This window comes from Eublepharis macularius, chromosome 9, assembly GCF_028583425.1.
Source record: "Eublepharis macularius isolate TG4126 chromosome 9, MPM_Emac_v1.0, whole genome shotgun sequence".
Classification (NCBI taxonomy): domain Eukaryota; kingdom Metazoa; phylum Chordata; class Lepidosauria; order Squamata; family Eublepharidae; genus Eublepharis; species Eublepharis macularius.
This window is the reverse complement of record NC_072798.1, coordinates 104,791,108-104,806,700: the sequence shown is the minus strand read 5'-3', so window position 1 is coordinate 104,806,700 and position 15,593 is coordinate 104,791,108. Positions and strand designations below refer to the sequence as shown.

At 44.1% G+C, this 15,593-nt stretch overlaps 1 protein-coding gene and 1 long non-coding RNA gene across 4 annotated transcripts in view; one reads left to right on the top strand and one right to left on the bottom strand.

Annotated features, from left to right (window-relative positions):
• FRMD4A (FERM domain containing 4A) overlaps positions 1–15,593 on the bottom strand; it is a 222,605-nt gene that overhangs the window by 112,548 nt on the left and 94,464 nt on the right. Inside the window, exons 7-8 of one of the 2 annotated variants that reach the window (XM_054988128.1) lie at positions 8,571–8,654; positions 2,482–2,547 (exon numbers count right to left, since the gene is read on the bottom strand). In XM_054988128.1, the coding sequence (XP_054844103.1) occupies positions 2,482–2,547; positions 8,571–8,654 (150 nt within the window). Of the gene's footprint in view, positions 1–2,481; positions 2,548–8,570; positions 9,118–15,593 lie in introns of those variants that run through there. The other variant, XM_054988127.1, reaches the window with a different exon arrangement.
• On the top strand, positions 5,010–9,192 carry LOC129335510 (uncharacterized). 2 transcript variants are annotated; one of them, XR_008597618.1, is made up of 3 exons: positions 5,010–5,149; positions 6,225–6,336; positions 9,111–9,192. It is a non-coding gene; the product is annotated as an uncharacterized LOC129335510 (long non-coding RNA). The 2 variants fall into 2 exon arrangements; XR_008597617.1 differs by lacking the exon at positions 6,225–6,336 and adding an exon at positions 6,048–6,202 and having other exon boundaries at positions 9,111–9,189.

Here is a 15,593-nt window from a genome sequence, read left to right as displayed (position 1 = left end):
GTGATAGCTGACTTATGGCAACCCTGGGTGAGATTTTCATGGCAAGAGACGAACAGAGGTGGTTTGCCATTGCCTGCCTCTGCAGCCCTGGTCTTCATTGGAAGTCTCCCACTACTAACCAAGGCTGACTCTGCTTAACTTCTGAGATCTGACAAGACCAGCCTTTCCTGGGCTATCCAGGTCAGGGTTATACCCAGAGCTTTTTTTCTGGGGAAAGAGGTGGTGGGACTCAGTGGGTTACCAGCGCAGGGGGCAACTCCTGGCGGGAGATGGTGCCCCTGGTACCACATGCGCACACGCAAAGTGTGCACATGCTTCCGGGACCACACAATGACGTCACTTTGGGTAAGCTGGAACAAGGGGGGAAGTTTTTTAAAGTTTAAATCACTCTCAGTGAAAATGGTGACATGGCTGGTGGCCCCGCCCCCTGATCTCCAGACAGAGGGGAGTTGAGATCGCCCTCCGCGCCATAGCGCGGAGGGCGATCTCAACTCCCCTCTGTCTGGAGATCAGGGGGCGGGGCCACCAGCCATGTCACCATTTTCAAGCGGTGCCGGATCTCGGTTCCACCATGTTCTGGCTGAAAAAAAGCCCTGGTTATACCATTTACCCACATTTTAAAAAGACCACAGAAAGCTCTACGGTGGCTTGTGGGGGGAAATGAAGGGAAAATGGCAAATGACAGAGGAAAGTACACAGAAAATTCATGTGTTGGTGCTCCATTGTACATGCCTGGGCATCTGTACTGGCGATGAATGCAAAATGGGGAATCTTTGCTGTGTGGGATGCCGCCATAGCAAGATGACAGTTCTACGGTGGAGTGGATAGTTAGAAAAGAACAGTGGGCTGGGAGGTGTGTGAGAGAGAGGTGTGAGAGAGAGAGAGAGAGATGGCAATTAACAGGCTCAGGTGGTAAGGATATCGCTAGGTTTCTTCAGAACCGTTACAGATATTGCATAAGCAGTTCACGTATGTTCAGCTTGGGCTATCTGGAGGAAATCGGATTCTCTGTGTATCAGGAGTATCTGGATGGAAGCCAAAGCAAGTGTTACTAAATACCAATCCCTTTCCCCTTAAGTCTGAAGGCTTTCTATGTATGTTACTGTTCTAAAATAAATCCTTTATCTGATGCTCATGTGGCGGTGTGGGCTTAATTCACCCCAAGCTAAGACTGCAGCCTCTAAGGGTGGGCTACAAACAAATTATGTTTCCAGTCAAGGCTAGTTAGATGCCTCTAAGGAGGGTGGTCTGAGCAAAAAAGTGATCTTGTGGTGGGATAAAGTGGGGTACAGGTTTTCAGCACCCCCGTCTGTCACAAATAAATAAGCGAATCAATAGTTTCAGTTTTGCAGAACAGGCTTTTAAGTACCATGACAAGTCCGCCATTATTAATGACAGACTTATCATGGTACAGTTTGGTCTAATGGTTCAGAGTGGCAGGACTCGAATCTAGAGAACCAGGGCCGTTTCCACACGGCTTACCTGAAGCCGGGCCATGCCGCAACGTCGCGGATCGTGCCGGGGAAAACGCGAAAGATCGCGTTTTCTCATGGATATTTCGCATTTTGCCCGGCACGATCCGCGACGCGGCATGGCCCGGCTTCAGGTAAGCCGTGTGGAAACGTCCCAGGTTTGATTCCCCCCTCCTCTGATTGAAGCCAGCTGGGTGACCTTGGGTGAGTCACAGCTCTCTCAGAGCTCTCTCAGCCCCACCCACCTCACAGGGTAATTGTTCTGAGGATAATAATAACACACTCTGCTCTGAGTGGACTTTAAGTTGTCCTTAAATTGAATGTTGTTGTTATACTGGAGCATCATTTTAATATTATTTTCAATATTTGTCTTCAAAAGCTTAACAATATAGCTTAAAAATAACCTACCTAGAAAAGTAGTTCCCGTTTGAATGAATATACCCTTAAGTAACAGCTTTTAAACTTCCTGCCTTTGGAACACGTTCTAAACAGAGTCCTCTGCTAAGCCTGAGCATCCCTCGCGGAACACCTGGACGCTGCACAGGATTCGGAGACACAGTCCTCGAGGACACGTGCGGTTCACGGTGAGCTTCACTGTTACCCTGCACCAGCTGCTTTCACACATGCTCAACCCACTTTCAAGGCACTTTAGCAAGTGTTTGCAGGTGGGTTTTCCTATTTCACACAGTAAAATCCAGTTGCAAATTGTATGGAAAGTAGACTGGAAGTGCATTATTCCGTGTGTGTGGAATGGAATACACCCGGCATATCTGGTTGCAGGGTAAGACTGACGAGTGGTGGTTGAGGTGCCTTTCAACAGAGCTTGTCCTCCGTCTCCTAATGGAAGAACCCCAGTGAAGCTTCCAAGGAACCCAGAGCTCCCTTGTAAATGGCTACACTAAAAAGGGAGGAAAAAGCAACTGCAGTGATGTGCAGAATTTACACACTCCAATACGTGTGACCTTCCAGAGTCCAAGGTCACGGGACAGAATTCCTCTGTCCGACTTACTTGACGATGGCTTGACCTCTCGTCTGGCCATTTAACTTCCTGTAGTGCTCAATAACGCGGTCCTCACTGCGTAGAAGAGAAACAGAATCTGATTTAGTTTCAGCACAGCTGCAATAATATGGAAGGACTTCTTTTATAGAAGAAACATGTTATAGAAGGGAGTAACCAGGCCAAGGATTCTCACAAATATCTACCAAATTACATGCAGAGAGCAAAAAAGCAAAGCTAGCTGACATAAGCCTTCCTCAAAAGGTAATTCAATACTGAATACCACGTATACAAACAAAGAGGAACCTTGAAGCACCACAAAGACCAACAGATTTATTGAATCTTCATGCTCCTGGTGAAATGGGCTCTAGCCCACAAAAGCTTCTGTTTCAGAAAGTGAGGTTCTAAAGTGCTACAATAGAGTAATCTGGATATCCACCTGAAATTCCTACCATGGACATAATAACACCCTCTTCTGTACATTACACCTTAGCCTTACACCTTATTATAATATATTACAGTATTTATATAAAAGAGAAAGAAAGAGAGAGGATATTTTAGGTTGCCATTCCGACTCTGATCTAAGGTTAAGGCCAATATGGGAAAGAAGGTGGAACAGGGTCTTGGAGTAGGAAATGGGAGCATATGAGACCACAGATAATTCCTGATCCCTTAACCATGATGAAGAGATCAGCAAATGTAACACCTACGGTAATTAAGAGAACGATAGAAATGCAGTCGTAGAACCTTCTCAGATAGTAGCGCTGACAGGGAGATCTCAAGTAAAATCAGCAGCTCATTTATTGCTGTCTGCCTTACAAATAAATACGTTCAATCTTTCAGTGTCTCCATGTTCCAGCAAACAGATTTTTGTAAATGGCTTTGAGATACAAATTACATATGTTCCTTGTTCTTGGATTTCCCATAAACCAACTGGAGACCTGAAATTATCCCCTTTAAAAATCCTGTTAAGAAGGGAGAACTTCTGTGCTTTTCTCTGAATTTTCCTATTCTTTCTGCCAGGGACACCAAGGCTCAGTTCAGATATGATGAGAAATCATGTCAAAGGAAGTTTAACTAAAGTTTAGTGAGATGGCAATTGATTAACCATGGCTTATGACCAGTTAGCAAACCAGAAGCAAAAACTGTAGTTCAAATTAGATTTACAAATCACTTTTCATTCTAACTGGTTTTACATAATGTCTGAACTGAGGCGTTATTGTTACAGACATGGGCTGTAGATGCCACCTTGCCAAGAGACTGGAGCGTTAAGAAGAAGGCAAATGAAAACCGACAAGCTTTGCAGGTATGTTTGGAAGCTCATATCATTCAAGGTAGAGATGGGCACGAACAGCAATACGGACTGAAAAAAGCCACGAACAGCCCAATCAGCTATTCACGAACAAGGTGTTCGAGAGGCCCCATTCTAAACAAACAGGTGGTTGTTGCAAGCCTCCTTCGTTGCTGTTTGTCAAGCCAGACAGTCTGGCACCTGCAATCAATTCCCTTGGCAACCGGAGGGAGGGACTGCCTGAACCCTGTCTGAACTCCTGCTGTTACCCTGGAAACCCCAATCTAAGCCCAATTTAGCTTGATAGGCAGGCCTTCCTTTCAAGTGTGGAGCTCTAAATTTGTTACAACAAGGGAGCAAAGACCAGGGGAGAGGAGGGCTCCCACCTGTGACCTTGCAGACAGTGGAGAGACAGTTACTGTTGGTTTTTTGATAGAGAGAGTGCATAGGAGCTTGAATTTTCTTTGTGTGTGGTGGGATAGGGATCTACCTCTTCAAGTTCCAGGGCTGCTGCCAGGCTCTGGGCCAAGCTATTATTTATTACTGGTACCTTTCCTGCTGCCTGCTCAGGTAAGGTTTCTGGGAGTGGTGCGGTAGGGATCTACACCTTCAGGTTCCAGGGCTGCTGCCAGGCTCTGGGCCAAGCTATTATTTATTACTGGTACCTTTCTAAACTATAATTTGGCCCTTCTAAACTATAATTTGGCCCTTTAGGCACAGCACACTTTAAGCTGGTGCATCTGTGTATTCATGCTGATCAATGCTGAATCGGCTTGGCAGCAGATAAAGCGATAAAACTGTTTCCAGACTGTACCACTTCAGACTGCATTTTGGGGAATTAGGGTTCCCTATGGGAACAGTTCCCTTTAACATACAAAACCTGCAAATCAGGAAAAGGCAAGGCTAGGCTTTTTCTCTAGGCTACCTAGTCTTCTGTCTGCCAGGAGTTCCTGATAGAGAGAGGTACAGAGGCATGTGATCTCTGGCTGCAGTGTGAAGTGAAATACTTCCGGATCTGCTTTTGCAGTCTTTTGCCAATCAAGGAAATATCTCAGAAGAGAGGGTTTGCAGTTATTTCCCATGAGTTATGAGCAAAATATATTCTCCTACATTGCTCCTGCTGGAGCAGACAGATCTTTTGCAGGAGGAAAGGATAAGGAACATGACCTTTGAATAAGGTTTGCAAAATCAGGCCAAGGTTCAAAAGTTAACCATTCTCCAAAAAATAACATAACCCAGTGATTTCAATTTGAACTTGTAACTACCGTTTTACTTTACCGACCAATTTGTTCAAAACTTTATTACATTTGGAACTCATATGGCATGGAGAAATTACCCAGCAACACAGAAAGGAAGGAAAGCACTGATGGAGGGGTCCAGAGAAAAGAGGTAAAAGGAATGAAAACGGTGGAGAAAGAAGTGAGGGTTAAATAGGGAGGGAAGGGGCCACTGAGGAGGAAAAGAGAAGCTGAAATAAAGCAGCCGGGGGGGGGGGGGCAGGAGGCAAAAAAGGCATGGAAAGGGCTGGAGAGGATGACAGAAAAAGGGACAGAAAAGGATGGACCCCCCCCTGTGAATCTTGCAGGTCCGCACTTGTAAAAGCAGTGAGGAGACTGTTGTTCAATATGGCCATGGTTGGTTTGGCAGATATTCTGGGAATTCTGTATTGGAGGGCAGGGAGCCCCTAAGGAAGAATGAGTTCCAAATGCAATAAAGTTTAACCCTTGCAGAAATCACAGGCCTGGCAGCTTTAGGCAGCAGTAACTGATGAACGTGTACTTGAGCCAACTCCTTTACATATCAGTGTTATAATTTACCATTACAAAGTGTTACCATTAGGCTAATGTAGTCAGACTAGGACACCGGGAGATCTAGGTCTGAATCCCCACTCTGCCATAATAACATAATAATAATCAGGGCTTTTTTTCAGGGGGAACGCGGGGGAACGGAGTTCCGGAACCTCTTGAAAACGGTCACATGGCCGGTGGCCCCACCCCCTGATCTCCAGACAGAGGGGAGTTGAGATTGCCCTCCGTGCCGCTCAGCGGCGCGGAGGGCGATCTCAACTCCCCTCTGTCTGGAGATCAGGGGGCGGGGCCACCGGCCATGTGACCGTTTTCTCCGAGGGCAACCCACTGAGTTCCACCACCTCTTTTCCCAGAAAAAAAGCGCTGATAATAATAACAACATACTTTGTAAACTGCTCTGAATGGGCATTACGTTGTCCTGAAGGGTAGTATTTAAATCAAATGTTATTGCTATATTGTTATCATTGTCATTATTATAGGCCTGACCTGACTCTGACCTTGGGCCTGTCAAAATCTCTCAGGATAATCTGCCCCCCAGAGCTGTTGCAAAGGAAAGGAGAAGGATGTAAGCCGCTTTGGATTCCCGATGGGGAGAAAGGCAGGGTTTAAATTCAGTAAAGAAAGAAAGAAATAGGTATGATCTTTTTTTCACACAGCACTTGTTATATATAGAAACAAGGCAAAATGTTTCTACTCAAAACGAAGAGGACAGTCACCTCCTTGGAACAAAGAGTTATAAGATGCGGGGTTGCCAGGTCCCCAGTTATGGTAAGGAATCCCCTGCCAGCTGCTGCCCCCACCCTGCGCTGCTGCTTATGTGACTGGAGGGGGGAAGGCACTGGCAAACGAGGGGGGGGGAAGCCCTGAGGCATGTGCACAAAGCACGCATGCCCACTCGTGTCACCAGAAAATGATACATTCTCTGGTGCAATGCGTAAGTGATGGGTCACGCTAGGGGCTAATTTTCTAAAAAATTGGCCCCAACACTATGTTCCTTCTGCAACGCTCTGGAAATTTTCCGGGGACAGGGGAGCTTGAGCGAGCACATGTGCGCCTGCCGCCCCTGCCCCAATACCACCCCCCATCCTTTGGCTTCCCCTATGGCAACCCTGATAAAATGGCAGTGGTTAAAAACAGGTGACTAAGGGCCAGTTCACATTATAAGGTCCTCAGATCCCCCACATGAAAGGTTCCTGTCAGCCACACAGCACTCTGGAGTTCGGTGTTTGGAAGTTAATCCCTAGGCACAAGCAGACTCCATTTGGGTTGGAACTGTGGGATATGGAGACCGGGGGCTTAACCCCTGTGCCATTTTCCTGACATGAAATGGCTCCGGGATTCATTATTTCCCCAGTGAGGAAACTTGCATGTACTCATGGCTACTTTAGACACCCCAATGGGTAGCCAGAGCAGGGTAGCAAACAGAGGCTCGAAACAAGAAGGCAGACTCTCAGCCAATATGCTCCTAGAGTGATGCTGGACCAGTTACTCCCAGCCTACCACACAGAGCTGCTGTAACATAGTAAGAAGTGGCAGAAATGTCCTGGTTCAAATCTCACCTCAGCCATGGGCTCGTAGTTGGCAAGTTCCCACCTCCCTCATAGCCAAGGCCTCAAATCTACAATAGGGGCGTAACAATATTGACCTACCAGAAATGAGGTACATGAAGAGATTTGAATATTCATAATGTGCTGCATAAATGCTAACTGATTATGAAGATGTTCTGCAGTCAGGTCTGGGCAGGCAAAGTAACATAATCTCTTCACATACAATATAATTAATCTGAGAAGTTCACTTCCACAACAGGTGTTGACAACTTCTAAAGAAAGGGCTTTTGAAAAAGATATTCATGGAAGAGACAGGTCTATCAATGACTATCATCCATGCCAATTAATGGAAACTCCAAGAACAACCGTTGAATACCTCAGTGCGAGATGATGACAGCAAACAGAAGGGTGTTGTCAAAAAGACTCTGTTTTGGTTGGTCTTTCTTCCCTCCCATCCGAATGTTGAACAGCTTCTCTTCTGTCTATCTTAAATTCCCAATGCTGATTTAATTGGGACTAACTCTGCATGAATGAAATCAGCAGCACTTGTATCCAGCACCTATAAAGGGTGTATTATGAGGCCGGCATGAACATCGCCATGCTATAGAGAGGCGGGGAATGGCTGAGCCTGCCCCCCACCCCCCGAGGTTACACCAGAGACCCATTCGCAACTCCAACTGCCATACCTTCCATTAATTACCAAAAGTGCTAAACAATCACTTCCTTTACCTAGGAAACCCTGTGAAATGTAATGTTAAGGATTTACGGATCTCAGGGCCAAGCTAGAAGAGACGAGTTACACTTGAATGCAGGGCTTTTTTTCAGCTGGAACACGGTGGAATGGAGTTCTGGAACCTCTTGAAAACAGTCACATGGCTGGTGGCCCCGCCCCATGATCTCCAGACAGAGGGGAGTTTAGATTGCCCTCCGCGCTGCTCAGTGGCGCATAGGGCAATCTAAACTCCCCTCCGTCTGGAGATCATCTCCAAAAATAGACAGTCCTTTACATTGGTACCATCAGGGCTTTTTTTCAGGGGGAACGTGGGGGAACGGAGTTCTGGAACCTCTTGAAAATGGTCACATGGCTGGTGGCCCCACCCCCTGATCTCCAGACAGAGGGGAGTTGAGATTGCCCTCCGCGCTGAGGGCAATCTCAACTCCCCTCTGTCTGGAGATCAGGGGGTACGGCCACCAGCCATGTGACCGTTTTCTCCGAGGGCAACCCACTGAGTTCCACCACCTCTTTTCCCAGAAAAAAAGCCCTGCTTGAACGGTATATAGTGATCGAGTGCAGCGCAAGTGAACAGGGAGGAATACATGTGAGTCTGTTCACTTGCCGTTCAAGTGTAACTCGTCACTTCTAGCTTGGCTCTCAGACATAGAATTCTTATCACACTTATCAAATGTCAGTGCCGACTGTTTATATCAAAACTTCTAAACACGTAGAAAAGTTACCAGTAAGCAAGAGATGGGTGCTCCTTAAGTGCTTGTGTTGGAAGAGCTGGCAGTTTCTTTAAGTCCGTTCTTACAATTTCATTGCTGGAAAAAGAAAAAAAAGAGGACCCAAAAATTGAAATTCAGCCTGTAAGCGATTCACTAGAAGTTTTGCAACAGCTGGTTGATTGCTCTGGCCGCAACATATGTGCTTCCATAATGCAAGGCACTGGGGGTTCTTTTTTCCTTCATTTTATTTATTTCGCATTAGGGAGTACAGTAACCTTTCCACTGTAGTATCAAAACCAGAGCAAAGCTATCACAGATGTCTGGACTTCTTTTTTTCTCCTCAGTTTCATTAGACCAGCTCTGACTTGTAAAAACCCAACAGTGCATTTTCATTCAGAGATCTTGCAAGGAAATCTGTGCAAGCATAAAAAACAAGACCCCCTTGGTTAATCCTCTTCCAAAAAGTTCCAAAAAAAGCAGGCGTTTCTTAGAATATCAGCCTGGTGCTCCTGTCTAACCAAACCTTTCTCTCCCCGGCCCCTCCATGTTTAGGCCTGGCTGGAGTACACCACCACTCATCTGTGGGAGCACTGGGGAGGTGTGAACCTGCACCAGAGAAGGTACAGCCTGCAACCATTAAAAACGAAACGATGCTTCTGGGCTGGAGGGGGTGTGTGTGGAATGCTGCAGGACAAACTGGAGGCGCACTGCAAGTATTCGGATTCCAGCTGTGGCATGCCATCCTAAGCAATGTGCCACCCTTCTACATCCTTTGACTAATGGCTAAACTACGCAGTAATTTTTTTGGCAAATTGGAATGGGTTCATAGAAACTGATTCACAGATACTGCAGTCACACAGGGCCTGTGGGAAATGTCAATCAGCAGGGGCCCCATTCAACTGGCAACCGCAGCGTGGGAGTGGAAAGGGCTCTTGCCTCCTTCCCATGCTATTTTCTCAGGCCAAAATTGCACTGGGCGGCGGGGGGGGGGGGGTTGCCCTATTTTGGAGCTGCACGTGCATAGGATAATGCCCATGCAGCTCAAAAATTGGACAGAGAACAGCACCTGCCTCGCCAAAAACATGTCATGTAGTTTGGCTCGCAGTCTGCACAGCACGGCAGTGTAAATGGATTAACTGCACGAGTTTCAAACATTTAATAGATTCGCTAATCTGTAAATTAACAGAATTTTTTACGTGAATAAAGCAATTCCTCCAAAGATAAAAATATTCTTTCTTTGCCTTGCGGGGGATGCGTGCACTTGACACAGTAAGCACCTGGCTGAGAAATGGCATTCTCCCCTAAGTGAGAGAAAAAGAAGCTAGCCTCTTTCAAGATGGGACAGCCAGCTGTGTCTTTTATGGAAGTGCTTGTTAAAACTATTTTGAATTTTAAAGATCTGCTGGCCTCTTAATCAGGGGCACAAATCTAAAAGATAAGCCAACAAATAACTGCATCTCAAGCTTGGAGGGCCTTCTATGATTTGTTGTTACAAAGCTATGCAAGCCTCCCATGTTTGACTACTGTTTCCAAATTTCTGCAATCCAAACTCTATTTGCAAAGTTTTTGGGATGTCCCATCCTGTTGATTATATTGACCTTTACCTTTTTGACCTAGTGTATAATCCATCTTGAGTTTCAGTGAGAATGGTGGAATATAAATAATGTAAATAAATAAATAAATGCAATAAAAAAATGAGTGCACACAACCACTACAGAATAAAACCGAACTTAAGTTTTTAAGTGGTCAGAAAGCAGCGCAGCATTGTGCAACACTCTGTCAGTCATCACTGGGGATAGAACAACTCTGATTTACATGACACACCAGCCACAGTCAGAACCCATGCAGGCCATTCAAACGCCTCATTTTAACCCATAAGCATCGGTGTATATGTGCACATCTGCACCCCAGCACAACATCCAATGGCATCATAGATCATTAGCCTGACAATTTAAACTGGGCCACTATTATCCCAAAATAGCACTCACAACACTTGCACAACCATGTTCCGCACAGAATTCACAGTTGCAATTCAGGTACTAGTCTAAGGAAAAAGCTGCAGTGACTTTACATCACCACTTCCTAAACAAAGTACAATGGATGATTATTTCTGTGCAGTAGCTTCTTCCACACCTGTGACAAACAGACATAGCTGGCTTAATAAGGAAGTCCCAGCTCCTTCTGGGGAGACTATAGTGGAAAAACTAGCCCCTTCTTCCTCTCAGAGATTAGGGAGGAAAAGGGTTTTTAATTCATCTAGGGCAGGGGTCCCCAACCTTTTAGCATACGGGGGCCACATTAGAGTGCCCAATGCCTAAAGAGGGCCACAGCTTAAATCAAAATGTAACAAAATTATTAACCTACCTATTTAGATCGACAGTAAACATTCAGAGGTCAATGAAGAAATGTTAACTTGAATGCAATCCATTTTGGAACAATAGTTTACTGTCGAATCCTTTTATCTAGCTACACATGCTTACCTAGTCAGTGTGATTCTTGTGGCTGTTTACTGTTAACCAAGGCATTAATGTCCAAGTCAAGGTTTGTGACAGACACTCTTAAAATGTCATGCAAATGTTCATCTTGACCTACACTTGGATTTCACAATTTTTATCTTGGAAAAAGTTTGTTCACAGATGTATGTGGTGCCAAAGACTGTGAACATGTCTGCAGCAAATTTCTTTAGGTTGATTAATATATCAAGTAGACCACAATAGAAACAGAACAGACTATTTTCTTTGTAATTGTCTCTGAGATGATCACTGGCTTGCAAATCAATTAGTTCCATCTGAAAAAAAGTTGCTTACTTCTTCTGGTGCTACTTCAAATGGATTTTGAAACATTCTTATTTCCTTTCTGTACTTATGGCAATTAGTGAAACTGTTTTGGAATTCCACCTGCAATAGGTTCAGTGCTTTGACATGTCCTTCAACATGAAATTGTAAATTCCCATCCTCAAGTTTTAGTTCATTGCAGTGTAAGAAGTTTGAAAAGTTACTTTCACTAACTTGCTTCACAAAAATGCTTAGTTTTGCTTCAAAAGCTTTCAGTTCAGAATACATGTCACACACAAGCTTTCCTTTCCCCTGCAACCTTAGATTCAGTGTGTTCAGATGCTCTCTGATATCAGTTAAGAAAGCCAAATTAAAAATCTATCCAGGGTCAGAAAGTACTTGTTGACCTCCTTTCTCCTTGAGAAAGACATCAACTTCATGACGAAGAGTGAAAAAACATTTGAAGACTTTGCCTCTGCTAAGCCACCTGACTTCTGCATGTTACAACATGTCTCCATATTCTGCATCTATTTCTGAGAGAAAATTTTGAAACTGACGATGAATAAGGTCATGATGCCTGATGTAATTAATGCTGGATACAACAATACATATCACACTTTCCCACTAAAGAATCTTACTACACAAGGCTTGCTGATGGATGATGCAGTGAAATTGCACGGGAAGTATACTGTTTAATTTCAATATCTCTTCATTGATTCTTGCATCTACACCAGTTTTACTTCCCACCTTATTTTTTGCACCATCAATTGTGATGCTTTTTAAATTATCCCAACTCAAACCAAGATTTTCTACTCATTCACACACCTTCAAGAATATGTTTTCTGCAGTTGTAGTGCCTTTCAAACTGCAGTAATTCTGAAGCTGGAATCTATCCCCCTGATAAATATTAGTAGTTGAGCGGTGTCTATAATGTCATTCCTCTCATCTAATGCCAAAGAAAAAAATCAAAACTTTTTGCCTTGGGAATCAATGACATATGCAGTTCTTCTCCTAGTTCTTCCACACACCTGGTGATTGTAGATGCAGATAAACTGACACAACTAACACAAGATACCTTATCAGGGCACATTTCCTCCATTACTTTAACCATGTACTTTTTAACAAATTTACCACCAGTGAATGGCCTACAACTCTCAGCAATACATTTAGCAACATGATAGCTGGCCCTCACAGTAGGTAGGTTCTCCTCAACATGCTTTCTAAAACTATTTTGCTGCAAACATGTTGATTTTTTTAAAGAGAATTTTGTTCACTCACACCTCTCCTTGATATAGAGAAGCTCTTGTGACAGATTCAAAGTGCCTTCTAACATTGTACTCCTTTAATACAGAGACAGTTTCAAGACACATCAGGCAAACTGCTTTATCTTTGTTTAAAACAAAGACATACTCAGATGTACTCCATTTGTCATTAAAGACACAGTGCTCATCTGTAATTTTTTGTTTCTTTGAAACAGCACTTTCTTTTGCACACATCTTACAGAATTTTTACAGAGCAGCAGTTGCAGACTTTCAATATTATCCTTGAATAAATAAAAATATATAAAATAGTTTTAGGGGTCTAACTCTTCTCTTTCCCATCAAACTCACTTCACTCTAGCTCCTATTAGCTGGGGGTTTTCATTTCGGCCATGGCAAAGAAGAGAAGAAGCATAGAATCATAGGATTGGAAAGGATCTCTAGGGTCCCTTCCTCTACAATCTTCAGGAGCATTGGGCCATATGCACAGTCCAGGAAGATTTTTTTAGAAGTGGATTATGAATCTGACCTACCACATGGCAGAGTTGCAATCCTAAGTACATTGAATACTATGAGAGTTATTTCTTAATAAACACATTGCTTTGAGGTTTAAATCTACACATGCTAATCCTTTGGGGGTCCTCCAAAATAGGACAGATACAGAGAAAGAGCGAATGAAAGGGCAGCCTCCCACCTGGAGCAGAAGATATGCCATTAAATTGGCTTCAAATTATATGCGGGGTGCACGTACACATCACTGCCTGCCAGCCAAGCCTCAATCATGAGAAGCAAAATGGCAACCAGGTGGAGGGGAACTTGGCTGGAGGAAGATGCGGGAAGGGGGATCCCAGAAGCTTACCTGCTAAGGGAGTACTCCTTCCTGCTCAACCCAAGGGGCCACTCACTGGCTCCTGCAATCAGAGATGCATGAGAAGATTCCTAGCTGAAGTGGGTGGGGGAGGAGAGGCAGAAGCAAGCAAGGCAAAAAGTCAGAGCGACCAGCTCTTGTTGAGGAAGGACGAATGCTGTTGCCTGCAGCAGCAACCTCACCAGTAAACTTGGAGGCCACTTGAAAGAGCCTCTAGAAATGTTCAGTATGAAAAAAACTTTGTATCTTTTTTTTTTGCAAAATACCAGCTCTTTTACTGTCCTCCCCCCCTTTTTTGCAAAAGACATCTCCTATACCCTTTCACTCAGCTTCTTTACGCACATATATAGCCTTCAACATGGTAAGGCATGGAGAGAGGAGCGCAAAAGCTGAGCAGGATGGGTAGCCAGCAAAGCACCCAAAATGGCCAAAATTCTAGTATGGAGGATAAAACCAAGAGGGGGCTGGCAAAAGGAACCATGGAGACCAGGGCCGATTCCTGATGGCTAACATTCACGCGGAACGTCGCGCCTCATTGCGGGGAAAATGCGACAACGTGCAAAACTCGCGTGAGGAAACAAGTTATTTCGCATCTTCCCCGCAACAAGGTGTGACATTCCACGTGAACGTTAGCCATCTGGAATCGGCCCAGAAGAAACAATGTTGCGATTGTGTTTTTTGCAAGAAAGGGACACGAAGAACAGCAGTAGGTGGTGCCTCTTGAAGCAGGAAGAATAGTGTGGGAAATGCCTTGAGAATGATAGCAGCAAACAAGCAGGTTGGAGGGCCGCATAGAAAGAGCTTGGGGGCCACAGGTTGGGGACCCCTGGTCTACTGATTGCCTTCTTTGTGAGGATCAGGGAGCTTCTGATTAGAATATCCTTCCCGCTCAAACCCCTCTCATAGCAGAGACACTCGAAAGAATATATGATAAATTTAATGACCTGACAGATTAACTTTAAAAACCTGCTTGTTTTTACTCTAAACCTTTAAGGGAAAGTGATACTTAGCAACAAGGTGGTGAATTTTTATATGTTGTTAAGAAATTAAATGAGAAATCAAAAAGTTCACTGCCAACTACAATTTGTAATGTTAGGCAAGAATCAACTTCTGCTGCCACAAAGTTTAAATAAAAGAAAACCTTTTTTGCTAATTCTGTGAATATTGGGCCTCTCAAAAACAAAGTAGTTTTAAATATATTTCCTTATCACAGTACACTTATCTCTTAGAACAACAAATGGGAAGCAAAGCGGCATTTAGCTTTCCTTCTGAACCAGCATTTAAATTCAATTGCTCTCTGATATGTGGAATGGGTACCAGGTTTGATTCATGGGGACTCTATAGCCCTTTATTTCTGTTCTTCATGATTTGCCATCTTTAATATACTCTAAAGCATTACCTCTTAAATGATACAATATATATCCCATTACAGCTTTTGACTCACAGAGGCTAGTTCCTTTATTTCCTTAGCAGGGCCGATTCCAGACGGCCCTCCGCATCCCGAAACGTCGCGCGTCGTCGTGCGGAAAACGCAAAATATCGTGTTTTCCCGCGCGAGTTTTGCGCGAGGTCGCAAAACTCTGCGCGACGCGTTTTCTGCGCGACAACGCGCGACGTTTCGGAATGCGGAGGGCCGTCTGGAATCGGCCCAAGTCTCTTAAAGTAGGGCAAAAACTGGAAAAAGCCTTGCGAAGAGCCTATAATCATCGATCTTGTCTCACCTTCCCAGCAAGTGGCTAAACCCTCTGCACTCTCTATTAATCATCAGACAAAGGCTTTAAAGGATGAAACTACTAAGGCAATTACGGGATCTCATTTGGAATCAATCGAAACAAATTTGATCGGATCATTTGGGGCTTTACCTTTTGGAGAGCAAACTTTTCCTTTCCTTTTCAGAGCTTCTCTAACCAAATGATCTTGATCAATGACTAATAGAATAATAAATTAACTTCTAAAAGAAAATATGCCAAGGAGAAATTTAGCAACCAATAAGGTTATATTTGGATCACTATCTAGCATCAGATGGGGAAGACTCCTCCTCTGAAAATTATTAACCAGAGAACAAATTATAAGAAGTAAAACTCAATGATGACTAAAAACAGTAAAAAGAGGACATTCCAATATTTGATGAGAC